At 53.6% G+C, this 21,147-nt stretch overlaps 7 protein-coding genes across 7 annotated transcripts; 5 read left to right on the top strand and 2 right to left on the bottom strand.

The window, feature by feature from the left end:
• Positions 1 to 976: 976 nt before the first annotated feature.
• On the top strand, positions 977 to 6,205 carry PG986_002492 (Phospholipase A I; the record flags this gene model as incomplete). The annotated part of the gene is made up of 10 exons (XM_066838714.1): positions 977 to 1,417; positions 1,475 to 1,625; positions 1,675 to 2,287; positions 2,349 to 2,640; positions 2,696 to 3,086; positions 3,153 to 3,786; positions 3,841 to 3,945; positions 4,000 to 4,404; positions 4,478 to 5,064; positions 5,127 to 6,205. The coding sequence occupies 10 exons, from the start codon at positions 977 to 979 to the stop codon at positions 6,203 to 6,205; spliced, it is 4,698 nt and encodes a 1,565-aa protein (XP_066703778.1).
• Positions 6,206 to 7,781: 1,576 nt separating this feature from the next.
• Positions 7,782 to 9,713, top strand: PG986_002491 (3-ketoacyl-CoA reductase; the record flags this gene model as incomplete). Its single annotated transcript, XM_066838713.1, has 1 exon — positions 7,782 to 9,713. One exon carries the CDS (start codon positions 7,782 to 7,784, stop codon positions 9,711 to 9,713), a length of 1,932 nt encoding a protein of 643 aa, XP_066703777.1.
• A 1,340-nt stretch (positions 9,714 to 11,053) lies between these two features.
• PG986_002490 (Sulfite oxidase) lies at positions 11,054 to 12,922 on the top strand (the record flags this gene model as incomplete). Its single annotated transcript, XM_066838712.1, has 1 exon — positions 11,054 to 12,922. One exon carries the CDS (start codon positions 11,054 to 11,056, stop codon positions 12,920 to 12,922), a length of 1,869 nt encoding a protein of 622 aa, XP_066703776.1.
• A 702-nt stretch (positions 12,923 to 13,624) lies between these two features.
• On the bottom strand, positions 13,625 to 14,084 carry PG986_002489 (uncharacterized protein; the record flags this gene model as incomplete). The annotated part of the gene is made up of 2 exons (XM_066838711.1): positions 13,625 to 13,924; positions 14,022 to 14,084. The coding sequence occupies 2 exons, from the start codon at positions 14,082 to 14,084 to the stop codon at positions 13,625 to 13,627; spliced, it is 363 nt and encodes a 120-aa protein (XP_066703775.1).
• A 3,249-nt stretch (positions 14,085 to 17,333) lies between these two features.
• On the top strand, positions 17,334 to 17,558 carry PG986_002488 (uncharacterized protein; the record flags this gene model as incomplete). Its single annotated transcript, XM_066838710.1, has 1 exon — positions 17,334 to 17,558. The coding sequence occupies one exon, from the start codon at positions 17,334 to 17,336 to the stop codon at positions 17,556 to 17,558; it is 225 nt and encodes a 74-aa protein (XP_066703774.1).
• A 1,020-nt stretch (positions 17,559 to 18,578) lies between these two features.
• PG986_002487 (uncharacterized protein) lies at positions 18,579 to 19,242 on the top strand (the record flags this gene model as incomplete). The annotated part of the gene is made up of 2 exons (XM_066838709.1): positions 18,579 to 18,631; positions 18,750 to 19,242. 2 exons carry the CDS (start codon positions 18,579 to 18,581, stop codon positions 19,240 to 19,242), a joined length of 546 nt encoding a protein of 181 aa, XP_066703773.1.
• Positions 19,243 to 20,140: 898 nt separating this feature from the next.
• On the bottom strand, positions 20,141 to 20,723 carry PG986_002486 (uncharacterized protein; the record flags this gene model as incomplete). The annotated part of the gene is made up of 2 exons (XM_066838708.1): positions 20,141 to 20,196; positions 20,510 to 20,723. 2 exons carry the CDS (start codon positions 20,721 to 20,723, stop codon positions 20,141 to 20,143), a joined length of 270 nt encoding a protein of 89 aa, XP_066703772.1.
• Between the last annotated feature and the right edge of the window lie 424 nt (positions 20,724 to 21,147).

Raw genomic sequence — 21,147 nt, 5'->3', positions numbered from 1 at the left:
TATCAGTGACTCAAGATCAGTCTGCTTTATATAGCGGGAAACATGCGGGGGTTAGCGAGATGCGAGACAAAGGAAGTGTCGCAATTGACGGCGCTTGCGGGATCTAGACGCCCATGCAAACAAAGCGGGAGTGTGCGACACGGCTCCCACACAATGCATTGTTGGTTTGCTCTCTGCCTTTGTCAGCTGGGCCGTTCCAGCATCTCGACTTACTGGTCTGGAATGCGAACAAGCAACCAGCCACACACAGTGGAAGGGAAGGCTTGAACCTAGGCACATCGGTATTGGGGTCGAGTTCCGATGGCTGTGACCTATCAGTTGGCTCTCCCCAACATGAGACCAGGATTCCGCTCATCTTATCGCACCAGGTGAAACCGAACAGCTCCTCCCATCAATCTTTACAACGTGGAGTTGTCCGAGTTTCTACTAGTCTGGCGGATACCTTGATCACAACTCTATTCCAACTACCGTCTTGTGTTTAGCAATGAACCATCGCCAGGGCAGGATTCAGAGTCGAAATGGTCCCGATCTTGCACCCTCTGCACTTCCCCTCTTTGAAAATGCGCTCTAGACGTCGATACCAGGATGGAGGATGCAAGGGCGCTATCCTCCTGCCGTGATTGGCCAATACCCCATGCGACTCGATCAGCCGTGAGCCCAAAGTCTCACCCTGCACCGGGATCCTGGCTGATCTGGCTGATCTGGGCTATGGCGTTACCGAGCCTTACTGCTTTCCAACTGCTTCACTATGTATAAATTTCCCAGGATGAACGCCTCCAACTATTGGCCCCCAAATCAGACAAACCGGGGGTATCTGCACAACACGAGTGCTCAAGGCTCTGACCATGGGTTTCCAATGCCCCTCATGTTCCTGCCGATGTTTTCTTTCCCGCTTTCACATATTCTGGCCGACACGGGTCTCAAGCCTTGAAGTTGTTAGGAGCCTTGACAGCCTGGCATCAAAGCCGCGACCGCCATGAATTGGAACCAATCAATTCCGATGCAACAGCGCCAAGGCTCTGGATCGGCAGCAACACCGCGGAATTCAACCTCTCAGCGACAAGCCTCAGAGTTGACCGAGGCCGATGAAACACCAGACATCTTCGAGGATGCCCAAGAACGCTGGGTGTTTGAAGCTTCCCGTGCTTCCTCGCCTTTACCTGAGGCGCCTACCATGGGCATGAGTCCACCTGAAGCCAACTACGTTCAAACGAAGAGACGAAGCCGCGGAAGCTCCAGTGTCGAGGCAAGACCCCCACCAGTCCTTCCGAAGACAGCACCACAGCCAATTGCTGCCATTCCATTTCAAGCGACGGTGGAGGAAGCTGTCGCACCAAACGCACCGTCTCTTTCTACGGCCGCTTCCGAGACCATCTACCAGAAGAAATGCGAACAATGCGAGGAACATGGGAAGGATGTGTGGTATTGCAGCATTTGCGAAACCTCATTCTGCGAACAGTGTTGAAACGGCCAGACTGTACACCGGAAGCCACCCCGCGGCGGCCTCCCCCACGAGAAAACGGACGTCAATGTCGCCGAGAAGGTGCAGAATGTGCTGTCGCCACCAACTGACAACTGGGTCCGTGAACAGCTTTATAAAGCCGACGAAATCACTTCATGGTTTGGTACGTTGTCTCACGTCATGGTAGCCGAGTTTGACTGACTCTTTTGCAGGTGTCGAGCGGCCAGAAGACAATGCACCGCCAGTGTTCCAAGACTATGGGCGTTTCGCCGACCTGATGGCGAGCACGGATCCCATCAGAAGCCAGCCCAGCTTCATGGAAAGATGGGCCGAAGTTGACCGCGACCGAAGAACTCCGAGCCTTGTCTCGTTCGTAGGCCAAACTGGAGCTGGCAAGAGCACGCTGGTGAAGTTACTGATTGACTTCGGCCTCAATGGACCTGCTTTCTTCCCTACCCCAGTCGTCGGGCCGCGTGGCGCACATCTGCCCACATCCGAGGATGTCCACTTGTATCTGGATCCGCGAACCTGCAACTCTCCTGGGCCCCTGCTGTACGCTGATTGCGAAGGGCTGGAGGGCGGCGAGCGGGAGCCATTGGGTGCTAAATTCAGGAGGATGCGACGTGCGCACAAGGACAACCCCAACGAAACCGAAGCCAATGCCGAAGCCCAAGCCAGGAAGGCGAGCAAGATCATATCGGAACGGGAGCTGGAGTGGGCCAGCGAATCGCGTACACGAAGCCGAGAATTCGCTGTGACCAATCTGTATCCACGACTCCTTTACACGTTTTCTGATACCATTGTGTTTGTTCTCCGCAACCCGAGGTGAGCCGCCCCCCAATACCTCCTCAAGCATGACGGTGTGCCATGGTTAACACGTCCCTAGGGCTATTGAACATGTATTCGAGAAGCTGGTGAAGTGGGCAGCAGCGGCCATCGAAACATCGTCTAACCAGCCTGTCCTCCCCCACGCAATCATCGCCCTGAATGCCTCGGAGCATGACATTGATGTGAAGCTCTGGGATGCCAAGTTCAACACAGAAACCATCCTCGAGGACTTAGCTCACACTGTGAATCGCAATGAGGCATTCAAGAAGTGGGCACAGTTCTGGCGAGAGCGTGGCAAGGCCATTGATAATCTCCTGGACTTGGTGCTATGCTGTTACAGTACCATCCAGGTGGGTGCATCTTGGGGTCCTTACTAATGGCGCTCATAGAGCTAACTTCTATCAGATCATCCGTTTACCAGCAGATGGCCGTCCCAAGCAGATGGCAGAGCAAGTCGAGAAGCTTTACAAGGCCACTCTTTCAGGCTGCATCGCTGCTCGTGGTGCGCGGAATGAAGTAAGAATGCTCCTCGACGTCGAAGACATGCACGCCTACCTCCAAGAAGCCTTCAACCATTACTCAAGAACTCTCGAGTCTCCCTTCGACTTCGTTCAGGCCTCCTTCAGGAACTCGCCGATCCCGCCCGACTTTGGTGGTAACATCCTGAAGCTCGCACTGGGTATGACACACTTGTGGAAAGACCACCCCCAGATTCAAGCGCCACAGATCTTCTCCGAGCTTAGCTATATGGTCGCTTCCTGTATCATGCTGGACTCCTCCCGACACAAAAATAAGGGTGAGTACAGAGCCCAGACGTCGATGGTTTAAATGCCAGTCCAAACTAACATGCCCCATCTAAAAGGGGTTGCCGATCAAATATTCCCCAAATACATGGACCACTTGGAAGATGCGCTCGAAAATTTCTGCGACCAACACTGGCCGTGTGAGTTTGTTAACCCCAAGACTGGAGTGAGGTGCGTCAATGTGCGTTTCGGCCATACTGCCAAGGGTCACCAATCGGCGGATGGCAAAGTATTCGCCACCGGAGAATACCAGTCCAAGTTCTCCTTCGAAAATAATGCACAAGAGTTCCGGCAGAAGGTCTACTCATGCCTGACGCAGCTCCTACAACAATTAACTACGGATTACCGACTTGGGACCTCGGAGGAGAGCGCGGCATTGGCTATCCACCAGAACATGGTGATGCGCAGCTTCTTCCGCCGTGCGACTTACAACAGCTCCAGCAACAAGAGCCACGCCGCTCTCACAAGCCATACTGCCTGCTTCTGCTGCCTCTTTGGGCAGGCCGAGCATTGCCTTCCATGTGGCCATGTCCTTTGCACCCAGTGTCTCCAAGGATATGGCGAGCAGCATAATGTGCACGGCTACAGGGTGTTCGGGTGTCCGATGGAGGAGATTGAGGGTGGCCGCGAGGAAGCCTGTACGATCTACCTCAAGCCGGCCTCTGCAGGCGTCCGCATACTGACACTAGATGGGTACGTACTGAACGCCCTCTGATTTGCTGAACTCGAATGCTAACCATTTACTAGCGGTGGAATTCGCGGTATTGTAGAACTCGAGGTTCTTGAGCAAATCGAGATAGCTCTCGGCGGCATCCCCATACAATGCTTCTTCGATCTGGTAGTAGGCACAAGGTGAGTGAAATACGATCCTTGAACTTGGGAATCCTGGCTAATGTGACTATGCAGTACTGGAGGTCTCGTAGCGCTTGGGATCGGGTCGATGCAGTGGAGAGTTAGTGAATGCATTGAGAAGTTTGTGAAGCTCTGTGACGAAGTCTTCACCCGCCGAAGTGGAAGCACGCTGCCACTTATAGGGTCGTTCATCGAGAACTACCATCACTCCAAATATCAGACGACAACTCTGGAAAGTGCCATGCAGTTCGCTTTCACCGAAGATTTACTCCTATATGGAGGACAGCGTCTCCCTGGAACTACATTGCCACTAAAGGTGGCCGTCACGGCAACGAACCTGGCTGGCAACAAAACCTATGTGCTTGCAAATTACAACCAACCCAGAGGAGCCCCTAAGTCCAGTCATTACCACTTCCAGAGACCCGAGGTGAACGATACTGAGCTCAAGATATGGGAAGCGTAAGTCTTATTTCAAACTCCTTTAGCCCCTGATAGGCAGCCACGTTTCTGCTACGACTAACACCACAGCCAGTGCACGAGCAACCACCGCAGCACCTCGGTACTTCAAATCCTTCCACCATGAACTGTCACATAAGACGTATATCGATGGCGCAGTTTTGCATAACAATCCCATACGTATTGCAGATGCGGAAAGGAAGGTGCTTTGGCCCGAGGTACAAATACCCGACATGATCCTGTCCGTTGGCACAGGCGGATCCACCCATCTGGGCAGAGTCGGCTCTGAGCACATGAGCGAAGCTCGCAAGGGGGTCTTCACTCATGGTCGGCAACTGTACAGCATCCTGAGAAACAACATGCAGCAGACACTTGACTGCGAGAGGTCTTGGAACGAGTTCTTTGACAACATGGTCACGGCCCTCTCCACGACCTCGTTCACCACGTCGAGGTTCCGACGCCTAAACCCTGATGTAGGAATCATCCCCGCGCTGGACGAGAAAGACAAGATTGACGACCTTCGCCGACGAGCTCAAGAGTCGTTGAGGCGTGACCGATCACGAATCCAAGATGTCGCAAGGCAGCTGGTGGCGTCCAGCTTCTATTTCGAACTTCTTCCCATTGATACGGAGCCAGAGAGCGATGGCAAGGTTTTGGTTCATGGTCAGTTGACCGCATATACTAGCACCCTGAGCACCCAGACCGATACTAACAAAGATATGCAGCGCGGATCCAATGTCGACTGCCGCAGCCTTCGGCAGATGTGAGCAACCTCGGCAGGCACCTCCTGAAACGAGCAAGCCAGCAGCACGAGGAGCCGAAATTCGCCATCTTCGAGGACGGCGACCTCACGCCTCTGAAAGTGGTTCATGTATCGGAGCGTGCCATGAACCACATGATACGGACCGGGGAATTCGATCTCGGCCGGCTCCGGTTCCACATCAATAACAAGATGCGGCCGACCCAGATCGTCATGCACTTTGGCGAGCTCGCCATGCATCCCATCAGCGGCTTCCCGCAGCTGCTCTTTACCGAAACAACGCAGCCCGCCTCGGCCAAGCCCACCGTGTTCCCGAGCTCGATGCCCTCGACGCGGTACACACACGGCTCGCGCCGGTTGAAGAGGACGGCGGGGAGCTGGCAGCCGCCAGATCTCAAACGGGTCCAGAAACTGTCCAACTTGAACATGTTCGCCAAGCGCCAAGCCGGCCTGGGAGATGAAGTGGCAGGCGAGGCGGCGACCACCGCTGAGCCACGCCACCCGTCAGCGCCGCCACCTCCGCGGCCGGTCACTGGCTCCCCGTCCGTCTCGATGGGCGACGGGGCCAACTCCTCGAGCTCCAGCTTGCCGAGGAAGCGCATTGGCGGCGTGCGCGACGCGTTCAAGGTGCTCCTGTGGTTCCCGTCGCGGGAGAACGTCCGGATGGAACCGGCGGGGCTGTCAGACGACCTGCGCCAGTGGCTCGACCAGTACCGGGACGTCCAGGCCCGGATCGAGAACGCCAACAGCCAGAACTTCAGCCAGAACCAGAACGTCACTGCCACTCCCTCGGTACCGGACGAGCAGCTCGCCTACTCGCTGCAGTACTACAACGTGCGGCCCGAAGAATACGCCATGTACCGCCAGTGGGTGGGCCTACTGCAATCCAACGTGGTCAGCAGTGCAGGTGGTGCGGCGGCGGCGGCGAGGCCGTGGCTGCCGCCTGTGGGGAAGGGTTCGGGAGGGTATGCGTCGTCGTCGCCGACGGGGGTGGTGCATGAGATGGCGGCGGATCATGAGTTGCCGGCGGAGCTGCCGGGTTGAAGGGGTGAGAAGGGGGCCGGTGTACTGTTTGAAGCAACCCAGTCAGTGGCAGTATATATATATGATACGATAAATGAACGGACGGCTAGATATAGAATGAGGACAATCGAAATAAACCCCATAATTGCGACCTCGGAGGGGAGATCTCCATCTTGGCCCCTTACTCGCAACATGTCGAGAAAGGGAAGTTACATGACTTGACGCACGAAAATCGAACGTCACTCTACGTATAACTCTCTAACCTGCTATATACCCCTCTATTCCTTAGACCTTTCTAGATAAGTCACTAGCATCCAAGTAAAAAGGAGACAATATCGAAAAAGGGGTGCCGCTCTGTGGTATGAAAATCGGCCTGTTCCGTATATTACAAAGCCGGAAATAGAACCCCCCGCAAAAAGGGACAACGCCGAGGTTTGAAGTTATCCTTTTGTCTTTAACTAGTGGTCGCACTGATTAGACGTCTGCCTCATGTCTGCGAATCCATCCGTCACAGCACTTTCTAAACCCTAACAAGACCATTGACCAACATGACGAGAAGAAATGACGCGAGGATTCACCTGTGGTCTGGTGGTATCAGATGTAACCTATGTGTGTTTATGGGACACCGTGTCATGGCCTGGATTCGTATTCCAGCGTTGGGGGAAACCAAACTCGATAAGGTGTGTGCATTCCTTTTACTCCCTATCCCTTTTCCTTCTTTTAACATTGTGTAAATGCGAGGCACGTCAAAAGCCCTAACAAGCCGAGTCGCCGACATGTTGAGCAAAAAGAGACCCGAAGTCCTATATGGTCTAGTGGCAGAAGACACGGCGTACTCCGGCACCGCCGCGACCTAGGTTCGAATCCTAGTGTGGGATGTGACTGTATTTCTTTTTATCACACCCCCATCACCCCTTTTGTCCCCTGCCTAGACCATGCTTGCTGCCACTGGGTTTATGGAATCAAACGGGGATCGTGCTGTCTCTCAAAGACCATTTACTTTGGCTTCTTTAAACAATACACACCTCGAGTTTGAGTTGTCGCAGTCTCTCACAACCTGCTTTGCTACGCATAAACCCGAATCATCGTCGTATATTAAGCAAGAACCTATACTAATCACTCCAGTCTGCACGCTACCCAATACTGGCCAAAACTTCCGAGCGGCCAGTTGCGGGCTCTCGTAGCCATCCCCAGCTAAGCATCTCGAGGGGTAGATCACGAACGACATCGAGTGCACATGGAGGCTCTTCGCCTAGATCCCTCTGTGGACATTGGGAACTCAACCCTCGACATCAGGTTGCCATACTTGATACATTGACTGAATGTCCGAATCGGGCAAATATAAAGGTGGACCCATCAGCGGCATGACTCAGGGTCTCAAGGTGGGTCGTAAGGTACATGGTCTTAATAGGGGCATCGTCCGATCCATTGGTCTGCTGTGCCGCTATTCGCCCTCCACTCTTGACATGCATATATATCCATCGTCCAAAGTTCGAAGGCTGATTCCCGTTCTTCAACAACCTTGCATTAGCTAATAACCACTTGTTTTTAAGAACTCACAGTGGCCCAAATGTCCGCAACGCCTGATATCAGAATCATGGGAGACCTCCCACTACATCCGAGTACTTCCCATGGTGAGCCCAGGCCCAAACCAGTTGGCGTTCTTGACCTCCCCTTCGATATCCTACATCTCATATTCGACGAGTTCCGGACAACGCCCGACACCTGGCCCGAGGAGCGAATGGCGCGTCGCCAGACCACCCGCGCGCTGCGCCAGGTCTGCCAGCGCTTCTGCACCGCCGCGACGCCCTTCCTGTTCGACACCGTGACCATCAGGCTAGAAGCCGCCTCAGCGCGCCGCGCCGAAGCGTTCCTAACCCAAAACCCGCTCCTCGCCGCCAGCGTCCACCACGTCGTCGTCTCGCTGGCGTGCCGGGACCCGGTCCAGGCGCGCGACCTGGCGGCCTTCACGCGGGCCCGCGAGCAGGACCTCGGGCGGATGCTGTGCTGGTACGACCGAAGTTGGAAGGATTCCCTGTACGGGCGGGACAAGGAGGCGCGCGGCGAGGTGTTTGGCGTCGTGAACGAGGACGACATCTACGAAAGCCGCCTCGACCGGGGCGAGCGGGACTGGTTTTCGCCCGAGGCGGCCGAGTGCTTCCGGAATTACCACCGCATCGTCAACGCATGGAAGGAAATTCGGAAGGAAGAACCATCCGAATCGACGCGAGAAGACGGGGGCGATTCCGGTGATGCTGGCCACAATATATGTGCTGCCGCAGGTGGGTTTGTTGGCGAGGAGACAGACAGAGACAAGGCACTTCACACCTACCGTCAGTTGTTGAGGGAAGCACACGAGCTGTATGGCCAGAAATACCAAGAACAGTTGGAGTTTATCGAGAGCGGGTCTTTCCCCCAAACGGTTGGTCGGTGTCTGGCAAAGATGCGCCAAGAAGGGCTCCAACTCACGGTGACACACGAGCCCGGTCTGAGACCCCTTAACGGGTCGGGACAGCCCCACGATGCCGCGTGGTATATCAACGATAACGAGCGGTTGCTCTGGGCCCTGTCGACGCCGCACTACTGGCATCATTTCGCCACAGACCCGAGTGAAGGGATGGCGGTACCTGCAGTGCGTCTGCTGACGGAAATCCCCCTTGCCTGCTACCAAGCCGGTGCACCCGTGAAAAGTCTGGATATCAAATGCTTCCCCGCAGCAGGGAGATACTCTGATCTCTTCCCACTGTCTCCCAAGCTGCCATCGCTGCAAGAGTGGGCCGCGGAGCTACGTGCCGCCTGCCAACGGCTCGAATGCTTTAAGTTTAACCCCCATGGGGGCGGAGTTCCCCAGGCGCTCCTGGAGCATGCCTCGGCACTGGACGGAGTCTATATCGACACATTTCTGTTCGCCATGATTGCCGGCCCGAAGCTCGAAGATGTAACACTCTGCATGCAAGCACTTACCTTTACCGTCGCCGGGGACGCGGTCGACGACCAAGGGAACTACGACTTGGGTCCTATCCTCGCGAGCGCCGCAGGCCAGTGGACGCACGCGCGGAAGCTGTTCTTGTCATCGTTCTGCTTGACGCAACCAGACCTCGAGACCATGTACCAAAGACTGGCCGTTGGCGCCCTCGAACAGATTGTTTTTTGCGGCGTGCGGCTTCGGCCGGCGCCCGACGGCGGCGAAACCAGCTGGGCCGGCGCCCTGGACATCCTGCGGGAACAGCTGATGCGGCGGCCCGGTGGGAAGCCTGTGAGCGATCTCGACTTTGCCTTCTTTAGCGGCGGCGAGATCGACGACATCTGCGCCGAGGTGGAGCGTCGCAGGCCGCAAGAGGACATCGACCGCGATTGGATCGAAGGCAAGATCTGCCCGTTCAGTCTGGAGATACAGTGCAATATCCAGACGCTGGCGCAGTGTTACGTGGTGGGCGATGCCAGAGTGGCGGAGAACCCGCTGCGAGGGGACCGGCAACGGTTATACGCGCGTATAACCGACAGGAAGGAGATGGACCAGTTGTGCTAGCTGGGCTGCCATTGATCAAATGGCTCTATGCCCGTCAAGACTTCCGACAGGGTCCATTGAAAGGCGGGGGGAGACAGACTGACATCTGACTCGGATGGCAGTGGGGCGGACATGAGAAGTTGGTGGTTGGAGGTTGAGCGGTGGGCATTCCCGGCGACCTTGGACTCGGCGAGGTGGTTGCAAGACGTTCCCACATCGGCCTTGGCCCTGCGTCGCTGGATCCAAAAGAGAACGGCGAACGGGGTTCCATTGGGGGAGCACGGGGATTACCAGCCGCCAGCGTGTCAGAAACCATCTCATGTGTTCCAGCGGATTGACCAAGCCAAGCCGGGGTCGGGGCCGATGGGGGCATTCTTGGGTATTCTTTTTAGGTACGCATTAGCAAATGGCCCATCCGACAGAGGAAATTAGGCCAGTTTGGGTAGCGGCAAGCGTCGGCAAGCCCCGGCTCAGCTCCTGTTTCCGCTTCACTGCCAATCAATTGATTGATTGATTCAGCTTTTGTTTTGGTTTGCTCGCTCGCTTCGTGTTCCTGCATCCTGGGAAGGGACGGATTCAAACCTTATCCCTTATCCATCCTTATCGGCGTGCCAACCCAGGCCGGCGCATGCGTCAAGTGACACCAGGCATTGGCTGCCGTTGGTTTGGGGATCCCGTGATTGCGTCGCAGCTGTCTCCGCGCAGCCTACAGGCAATATAATGCAGGCGGCCCGTTTCAGTCGGTTTGTGTCCTTTCTCCTTCTTCTTTCGATGCATTGCGTGCTTGCTTGCGTGCTCGGATTGTTACCATCTTTCTGCGGGCCAAGTATATCGGGACCTGCGACCACCAAGCTCTTATCGCAGCGCAGCACTTCCCCGAATTCTCCAACGCGCCACTGCCACTCACTCCCCTTGACCGGTATTTTCTCCGACTTACACCCCCAATTCCCCCAAAAAGGACCAGCGAGTGTTGCCATTTCGGTCGCCTCTGTTGTCAAGTTCTACAAGTATCACAACATATGTTGCACGGATTGGTGGTTGACGATCCAACAACTGAAGTTCTTGTTCTTTGATCAACTGACCAGTTGGCGAATCCATCTCCATCGGGCTACCTACCCCACAGCACTACCAATTCGCCGGGTCCCTTCAAGCAGCTAAATTCTCAGGGTCCCGCCGTACTTACCCGCTGACGCCATCCATCACCAAATCCAAGACCCTTCCAGAAATACTGCCAGTGCCACTCAAGAGCGGCCATTCGTTCCCTCTTCACGGCTATGGACTTGCTCCGAGGGGGTGCTTTGACCTAATCTACCACGATCCGATCTGGTATCAGATCAAGAAACCGGCATTGGCTCTCGATCATGTCCGTCCCCATTCCTCGCCAACTCGGCCGAGAGCTCTTGAAGCTCGCACGACGGCCCGCGCCCGCCGCACGATCCTTACTCACGCCCGAGACTCGCCAATCCGTCGCGTCTCCGGTGCGCACGTTCTCCTACCGCTCTGCTTTCCGATCTGCCGAACAGAAGACTTTCGCGCGACCTTCTGGGAGCTCGCGCCGCTTTGGCCCCCTTCCGCTGTTGGCTACTGGCGGTGGACTGCTTACTGTGCTCTTCTCCGTCTTCCAGCCAGTCGCCGGCGACTCGGTCGCTTCGCCAGACGATGTTCCCGCTGCGGCGCCCCACGAGCCGACCAACATTGTGGCCAATGACGGCCACCCGAGGTACAGACTGTCCGAGATCAAGGAGGAACACGGGCCCAAATCACCACGACCATGGGTTGTATACGAGGACAAGGTTTATGACATAACGGAATGGATCCCTGCGCACCCCGGCGGCGAGGTCATCTTGCGCGCGGCGGGCGGCAGCATCGAACCGTATTGGGACATATTCTCCATCCACAAGACGCCTTACGTACGCGAAATTCTGGAACAATACTGTGTCGGGAAAGTGCACCCGGACGACCTGGAAGATGGCCGACCGCGCATGGACAACATCGAAGACCCCTTTGTGTCCGACCCTGTACGGAGCCCACGGCTTAGGCAATTGACGTCGAAACCCTGCAACGCCGAGACGGCGGGCCAGGATCTGGCCGAGCATTTTCTGACCCCCAACGATGTGTTTTACGTCCGCAACCACATGTGGGTTCCGGTCGTGGAAGACGACACGGGCGACTCCCACGGTATCACGATTGAACTCCCCGATGGCGATGTGCGGACTTACACGGTTGGCGAGCTGAAGTCCAGATTCAAGCAGCATGCCATCACCGCGGTTCTGCAATGCTCTGGCAACAGGCGAAAGGATATGACGGAACATGCCAGCAAGACGAATGGACTACAGTGGGGCTCAGGCGCCATTAGTTGTGCGAAATGGGAAGGAGTGCGGCTCCGCGATGTTCTTGCTGATGCTGGTTTCTCTTTCGAAAACCCGCCCGAGGATGCGCAACATGTCCAATTCTCCGGCCTGGAGGCTTACGGCGCCAGTATTCCGATTAGGTCAATCCTAGATCCCCGCGGCGATGTTCTCTTGGCATTCAAGATGAACGATCTGCCCTTGCCCGGAGATCACGGGTTCCCGGTCCGAGTCATTGTCCCTGGAACGGTCGCGGCCCGATGTGTCAAATGGGTGAACAAGATTGTCATCTCCGACGAGGAAAGCAGCACCAGCTGGCAGCGGCGCGATTACAAGTGCTTCGGTCCCAACGAGGTTAAGAACCTCGATTGGGACAAGTACAAGTCGATCCAGGAGATGCCCATCACCAGCGCCATCACCCGCACCCGATTAAAGCCCGAGCCCGAGTCCAAGAGCGTGCCCAGGGAGAAGGCCAAGGACGCCGAGGGCAACAACCTCATCCAGATCGAGGGGTACGCCTACTCCGGCGGCGGCCGCGAGATCCAGCGCGTCGACATCAGCCTCGACAACGGCAAGAATTGGGACCAGGCCAAGCTCATTGACGACTCGGCGCACGAGAAGGGCAGCAAGGCTTGGTGCTGGAAGCGGTGGACGTACGAGGGTGCCGTGCCCTTGGAGCATGAGGGCGATGAGCATGAGGCTAAGACGACGTTCGTGGTCAAGGCTACGGATGATGCGTATAACACGCAGCCGCAGTGCTACAAGAGCATCTTCAATCTCCGGGGCAACCTGGCTACGGCCTGGCATCGGGTCGAGTTTGACTTGGCCAGGTGTCACGAGAGGGTCCAAGCTGCACAGAAGGACTCGAGGAGCAAGAAATGAGTGAACAATCAGGGGTAGATGGTCCCTGTTGCTTCATATACCAGAGGGTACTTGTATTATATGGGGCGGATGTTGTCTGGCGTCTTACATTGCGCGAAGGGACTTACTACTTGCGTGTGTGCTTTTTGGAGATATCCTTTGTTTCACAGACTGTTCTTGTCGATGGATTAGGTATATATGGGTGGGATGTGTTATTTAAGGGGAATATGTGGCATGCCATGGCACGGTATGGGTCTTGCTCGAGTCAATAGGTATAGTGAGGGGAGTGATGGATCAGTGCCACGGTTGGAGATAACCATAAATCATAGATTGAATAAAGAGAAGCTTCCTGCATACGTTGGAATTGCCCCTGGTAGTTTCCACATAGCCACAGTCTCCAAATTCCGCAAGCTATCCCTCCGGAAGGACGATTAAGTCCTTGTGGATGGTAGTGTGCCCTGTTTTGATGACAGAGGGGATGATGACAGTGATGAGGGATGATGACGAGGAGCCGGGGCCGGGGGTATTGGTAACGCCAGTCGATGAGGCCTGAGTACCAGCATCGGGGAGAGTGATGGCAGAGACGAAGGAATTGTGAAGAGCGGGGAGAGAAGATAAGAGAGACAAAAGAAACCGTAACAATCGTGTTATTCAGTGCCCCTACTCCTATCTTTAAAAGTGACACGATCCCCATCTTGTTAATGGGCACGATGCCCATTGCGATCATAGATTAGGGTTGGCTTCCTTGCATGGCTTCTCGTACTGCTCTGGCTCAGGCATATCATCACACCATGCCCCAACATCCCAAAGGTTGACGGGGACATCGCCGTCCTTCCTGGGCTTGTGGCCCGAGGGTTTCTTTGTTGTGCTCTTCTTCGACTGTATGTTAGATGAGGTCAGCCACTGCCAATGTGGAGTCAATAGGGGGGTGAGGTACGGTATTGACTTGCCTTGGACTTGGAAGAACTTGCGGAAGCGGCTGTGGAGGTGGCCTTCTGGGGCTTCTTGGAGCCACTGGTTTGACTGAAGTACAGAAGAAATAGGTCAGTACATGTATGTGCGTGTCAGTCGGCACATGGACGTCCCGCCAACCAAGGTGTGATACAAGAGGATCATCGACAGTTTGGAGCCAACATGAGAGGGGTTTGACTTGCGTGGGCTTAGAGAACTGCTTCTGGGGCATGGCGGGCTGCTTGGGCGAAGAGTGGTTCTTGGGTGAACTGGTGGTAGTGGTGGTGTGTAAATGGCTTGGGGCGTTGGACATAGGAGACCTAACTTGGTGTGAGGAATAACTTGAGAAGGAGGATAGGTTCACCAGCACCATCATGAGGGGAATTCTTCATATTATATACGCTGGAAATTCGCCATTGGGTCTTTAATCAGAGGACTCGATGGGAATTCGGCCAGAGGATCTTTACTCATCTCTTTTCTGAAGGCTGTGATGAGCCGAAAGCTCCACTCATTCCGGGAGAACGCCCGGCGGAAACACTACGCCTGCCTTGCATGAACAAGGATGCTCATATGCAGGTAGCCGATGCAGGTGGCCAACAGATTATCCAATAGCATACCTTCGTGGGAGCGTGGGAGCGTCGGTAGCCAGCTGTCGATCTGACGAGCCAAGAATTGTGCTAAAGTGGAGACATGTCCGCTCCAGATTGCTTCGTCATTCTCAGCCACCTTCTCTCACACCATCCTTGGCGCCTTTCCTACCGCCATAGACTGAAGGCACACAGCCCATATTAGCCTCCCTACGATTTCAAAAACAATGTATTGTGATTCTCGAGCTACTGGTTTACGCAGTATGCATGCATCTATCCCCTCATCTCGATCATTCATTAGACACAAATTGTACACGTTTCTATTCAATTGAGCTGAGCCAGATGTGGGTTGGACTTAAGTGCAATTCAGATATATTCTTTTCAGGCTGCCAGCGTACGGACGCACCGTATGTGTCTCGGGAGCAGGTTGATAGTTAGTCCGGTAGTCGAGGCAGCAAGGCTGGAATATTTGCTCCATCTCAGATACTTGTGTATTCGCAGCCCATATTCTTTTACCACTGCGACCTGCATGCTGCCCTGTGTATCGATGGATAGTTTCTCATTGCGATCACAGGCTGATAATTATCAATACCCGCCCTTAGTGCTAGTCATACTGCTTAGGCATGTCGTCGCACCATGCCCCAATCCCCCATATATCCACAGCAACAGTCTCTTCCTTTTCGAGCTGATGGCGCGAATGCTTCGTTTCTGGCCTCTTGAAATCATATAGTTTACGTGGTTAGTTCGGGATCATGCTACTCAAGCAGACGGCCGAAGAACGGGGCTAACTTACCCCTGTCTTCAAGCTCCATGTAGCATCGGGCCTGACAGAAGGCTCTTGGGACTTCTTGCAACCATAAGTCGCACTATAAGCCGGATGGACAGGCGTCAGAAGTAGGTATACAAGGGGCTCAGGGTTATGTATCATCGACAAAAAGGGGTCAACGTGAGAGAAAGTTGACTTGCGCTGGTTTGGTCTGCTCCTCGTGGGTCATACTGATCGAGTGAAGAGACTGTCGGTGTATTGTCTGGCCAGGGAAGATTCGTGTTTCAGTGGCTTGAGGAACTCAAAGAGGCGTTCTCAATGCTCATAAACTTTGATAGAGAGCCTCGTCTGCCGAAGGGACATGGAGAAAATGGTCCCTTTGTCAGGAGCTATAGGACATCTCCCAGCTTATATATTGATATTTCAGACTGCCATTGCTCGGGCCGGGAATACCTGTATTGATACCTGGTATATACCCGCCACTTCGGGCTCCCGAAAGGTCTCGGTCCGAAACCGTCAGCACCCGTCCAATGCAGGCGTCAATTCATCTTGTGATGCGTCACTCTCACGGATAATGCATCGGAAGGATTCCCGTTGCGACATCGGTAGAGCCTCTCATTGGCAGCGAGGTAGTGGCAGCGGCTAGGTTGTCAGCACAGCCTTACACTTAAGCTTATGTCGGATGCAACCCCTGAGGTACGCCGTCTGACAGGAAGAGACGCGACACTAGCTTGAGACCCCCTCACCGAAACTTTCCAGCCTCTAAATGAAACAAGCGCGCAAAAGGGTGCATACTAGCGCCCACCCTGTCATCAGCTTATCTTGGTTTGGGCTTTCGGTTGGCTTGATAGCCGCCAGACTTCCCGAGAACCAGCCCAGATTAAAGCGAACTGACCAGTTTTCCTCTTCTTTTCGCCAAGGAGAGTGTAGTCATGGCTACATCGGGTGAGGGGTTGCGGATTAGATAATTCAAGGCCGGTACCGAGCTGCGCAGCGAAGGGAAGACAGAGGCCAGGCATAACGATCCTCCCTGTTATTAATGGTCCCGCACTCCTTGATAGTACCACTAGCTTGATGCTTGACTCAGTCATTTATTCTCAGCTATTGAATGCAAGATATTGGTTTCCTGTTCTGTAAAATCATGACCTCCGGCTTCATGTCCTGTTGTGCATCATTCGCCAAGCAGACAACGACAGGTATGACTGAAAATTATACAAGTCCCATCATCCCATCCTGAGTAGACCACCCCATGATCAATGTGCGTTTCAAGCGGTATATGCAATTAGTACTAGCATAACGTGTTGACGTGCTGGGGGCAATGTCATGTTATACACCGATCTGTATCACCATGAGTATAAGGCCAGAAAGTACTCCTATAAAAGCATGCCTACAAGAGCACTAGCTACCGAATTTTACTTCTCCCCTCATAGTACAGCAAAGACTCCAACTAAAGGACTTATATTTCGATAACAGGAGCAACGAATATCGCCTAGATAACCGAACTAAATTCATTAAAACCTGTACACTGGTTCTCTTACAAATAATCCCTGTTGGGGGAGGATATATTTAGGTACGTAAATAGCTAAAAAGGTAAGTCTGCTTAGACCTTTCAATATTTATTATCTTCCACTTAGCTTGCTACGGCGATGTGTAAGTGCAGACAAACCCAGAAGGCATAGCAAGGCTCGATCTGGACATGTACGTTATGGGGATGTGGGACTGCCGTGTGAACATCCTGTAAAATCAACGCCTCCCGCCACGCCAACGTACCATCCTGCAACATTGAACACAGCATCACATCCAAGCATGCGTATAAAAAAGGACCACCTGGCTGATCATCAAGTCTCAGGCCTTTCTCGTCACTGCAGCACAGTAACGACAACCAGAAACATCTTCTGGCTCGACACGAGTCTCACGACATCACACATTGATTCCCTCTTCTCAAAGAGACCCGACCTCGAGTCATCTACATCGCATCGACAATTTAATAAGGTAGGTCAACCAAACCAAGACTCAGCGAAGCACAAATCGGGTTCCCGAATTCATCAGAAACCTGCCCCACCCCTCAAGAACCACAAACCAAGAACCACCACATCCAACCGTCGTCCTTCCACCGACCACCGAAACCATGTGTAAAGTCATCTACGACCAATGGAACTGCGGCAAGTGCAATGCCTGGATCGAGACCGCCGAGCGCCAGAATAGCTGGACCCTCTGCACCGTCGGCGCCTCGTACAACCCCGACTGCCCCCAGTTCGACCCCACCTACATCTACCATTATGACTACGACTGCAAAGCCTGCATTGAATCGGAGGAGCGCGAGCGCATCGCCCTCCGACGATCGCGTCGCTAGTGGTGTCAGCAACACCAACATCAGCTACACCCACCAAGGGTTCTCGTCAAGGGACATGTTTTAGCACATGAGAGGGAGAGAGAGTTTGGACATCTCCAGCTTCTTAGGTACAAGCGGACATTGGCACGATACGGGGGAAGCAATGGCCGAGACAGATATGAGCTACGGAGGACTCCATCGCGAGGCTTTTGGCAAAGGAAGCAAACAGGTGTTGCGCGAATACATCCTTGAGAACCATCTTGTACAATACGTTAATGTGTTAGATACATGTAATTTCCTTGTGACATGTACGAAGGGCACAGTGGTGAGTCTTGAGAGAACCTTGAATTGCATGCCACATTCTTTTTTTCCCATGAACATCTGCAGCAATTCATAATGTTCTATGGATACCAGTCTCATTAATGTCAGATTGGCACACTCGATATGGTGGCGCGCTCCGACAACGCGCCATGAGAAACGGCGTCGTAGGTAACACTGACTGGGTTAGGGCTGACCTTGGTGCTGGGGAGCAACGGGCCTTGTGACTTGAATCTGATCATATCTAAATGTACAGTCGGATTTTCAGCTGGATGGGCGGTTGAATGGCGATCGGGGCTGCTCAATGTCAAGCAGAAACTGGCCGCCACACTGAGAAGCTTCGTTGATTCAAATGCCATGATATCGCCGTTTTTTGTACCTGTGGGGTAGCTAGCAGTACAGAAGCTGGCGACAGCACCATCCAACATACGAGGACACCGCCAGGTCTTGGAACTGCCTTAGGCAATTGCCTGGCAGAAAAGTCCCAGTCAGGTACCAGTCCTGCAGCTCGAAATTTCTGCAAGGTGTTTGGTTTGTTTCCTTGATCCCCAAAACACCTGCCACATCTTATCTGCTTGATAAGTAAGGTGGGAAAATAATCAAAGCACGTACTTACGCGCCCTTCCACCCAACGAAAAACACCAACCTGCATCTTTTCCCACAATCTGCAATCACCTTGCAGGTTTTCCCAGCACAACTGCTCTGGAACAACAACCTCACAAGATGGCGTCTTCTCCCCCGCCTGGTGAGAAGCGCAAGGCTGAGGAGATCAGCTCGTAAGTAAAGAAGCTCATTATTTTCCTCATCAAAATCCCCGCGCAAGTTCGACGCTTCATCATTTGTGGCATTGCGAGCTTTTCTTGCCTCAGATGAACCCATCGCTGGCATTTCTAGGGACGCGCCCTTGGACAACATCATCAACATTGATCCCGATGGCGACCTCGTCCTCGTGGTTGGCGCCAACCATGTAGGCTCCTCCAAGTCGATGTACTGCGTCGAAAAGCCCGTTGCCTTCCGCATCGACTACAAAGCCCTGGCCCGCGCCTCTTCCCCCTTCAAGTCCAGCTTCGATATCAAGAGCGACACCTACAAACCCGGCACCTCCGAGGTAGGCTGGACCGAACACATGCCGAACTGCTCGCCTACGGGCCTGAAGTTTCTCTTCCTCATTGCCCATGCAGAGCTTAGCCAGCTCCCCCGAGAAACAGGATCTCCAGGAAATCTACGAGATCGTCATGATGGCTACGAGATTGAAGGCGCTGCCCTTACTGAAGGGCAGGGCCAGCGCTTGGTTCTCTGGTGGTGGAGTCCTTGCTCCATTTCAACTCGAGATCCCATTCACAACGAACGCGAAGACCCTCGCACAGATTCATTCTGTTGGAACTAAGTTGGGCAATGCATCAATGGTTCAAAAAGTGACAGAACACGCCATATACCGAGGTGAAATTACGAATGGGCACCTGCATATTAACGGAGAAGATCTCGAGGACCCCAAGCTGGATCTCCTTGGTCTCGCTGGTAAGTCTACCCTCGCTTCGTCTATTGGCAGATATAATTGAGCTAATCCTGTTGAACTTTCCAGTAGCTCGGTGCAGAATGCAACGTCTTGCCATTCTGGAAACCATCTGCAAATGGGTCCAGGCATGTATCGAGAGGCTAGCCGGCACTGATCGCTCTCAAGTAACAAGCGAATGCGACAATCATCACGGCAAACAGAAAGAGCAAAGACTTTGTAAGGCCTTGGCTTTGGGGTTACTCATTAAAGGACTTGCCGAACGGGAGTTCTGGCCTGTTCCGAAGCCTGAATATATGGGAAAATGGACTGTGAACGGCGTCAAAGCATCACTATGCTCAATCCAATGATCTTACCTGGTGAATGAAACGTGCCGCGCAAAGGGTGTTCAGCGCTTGAGCTGGTCTTGGGGGTTACGTTGGCGTGCCGCCTGCCACACTTACTGGATTGGGCATCATGGGCTGCTGCTAATTGGTCAATTGGACCCCCTACGGTCTTGGCATCCCCCTATTTCCAACTACACGAGTAACAGGGACCAGATGAAGCAGAGGAGTCACCAGAACAGCATTGACAATGAGGTCAAATGGGTACGTTGATTGGCTACACGTTTTCAACGTGCAGCTCAAGACTGCCCGATATTACTTATTAACCATTATTACGTCACAGATTATTATGGTCACTCGATTAAATGTCATATGGTCACAATATACTCCAAGACAGTTTGTATCGCCCAAAGAGTGTATTCATATCTCGGTTAGGAGAGAATTCCTACTTAAAGCATCTGCTCATCAATAGCAATGCCAGCATGAGAATCCTCCAGGACGTCTCCTGTAAAGGAGGTCCGAGGATAATGCGACAAATGCAAAGACACTGCTATGGGGGTAGGGTTAGTACCTAGCAACAAACAGGGACACCTATCTGACGTTTTTGTAAGAACGCAAGCAGGTCATCGCATTCCCCTGAGCTAGAGGTATGATAGGGGTAGAAGATACATAGCTCTCTGCAGTGGCAAATATCCGGAAGGCGGGTACCGGTGATCCCGTATGACCAGCTAGTCATCAGCTAAATGGCAAGAGAGCGTCAAGACGCAAACGGGTTAAGTAAGCGAGGTGAGTTTCGGATGCTACTCACTTCCGTGCACCGTAGTGCATCTTGGCGAACTCGGTCTGGCAACCGGTGCCATCACGGCACACGTGCTGATAGTGCTTTTTAGCCTCTGGTCGGTAGTTTGGGCACAAGTGCGAGTAGTTCTCCGGTCCATCGCAAGGAACCCAGGAGGGCTCCCGGCGGGTCCGAGGTTCTACTTCGCGATGGCAATACCGGCAGCAGTAGACATCAATGATCACGGTGCACATGGTGGCGGCGGTTGCGGTAGATCGAGTGTACGAAGAAGGGTGGAAGTGATGAGATAGTTGACGAGGGAAGCTGGCGGTAGGAAGGTTGGTAAGGGCGTTCCGTAGGACGTTTCGTCAGTGAAGATTGAGTGTTGCTCGATGATGAGATGGGTGCGATGAGGAAGGAAAGAAAATTCGGATGAGGATGGGGTGATTGCCGAGGCTTATATCCCCATTTCCTCGGTCTTTGGGATCGTGGATATCATGCGTTGATTTTATAGTTCAAGCTGCATCCGGAAGACCTTGCGACTTGCGCATATGTAAGACTCCTTTGGTTGTCTTTGTTGAAAGCCACTGAACTCACGCGTTAATTACCGCACGCATCAACTTGGACCGATCTGTTTGCGTATGGCCTTTGCGGTTATTACATTTTTTTTTTCTACTT

The sequence above is a fragment of the Apiospora aurea genome (assembly GCF_038362705.1).
Source record: "Apiospora aurea strain CBS 24483 chromosome Unknown utg000002l_segment0_segment0, whole genome shotgun sequence".
NCBI lineage: Eukaryota > Fungi > Ascomycota > Sordariomycetes > Amphisphaeriales > Apiosporaceae > Apiospora > Apiospora aurea.
The sequence above is the reverse complement of the archived record's forward strand: the minus strand, read 5'-3'. Positions and strand labels throughout refer to the sequence as shown.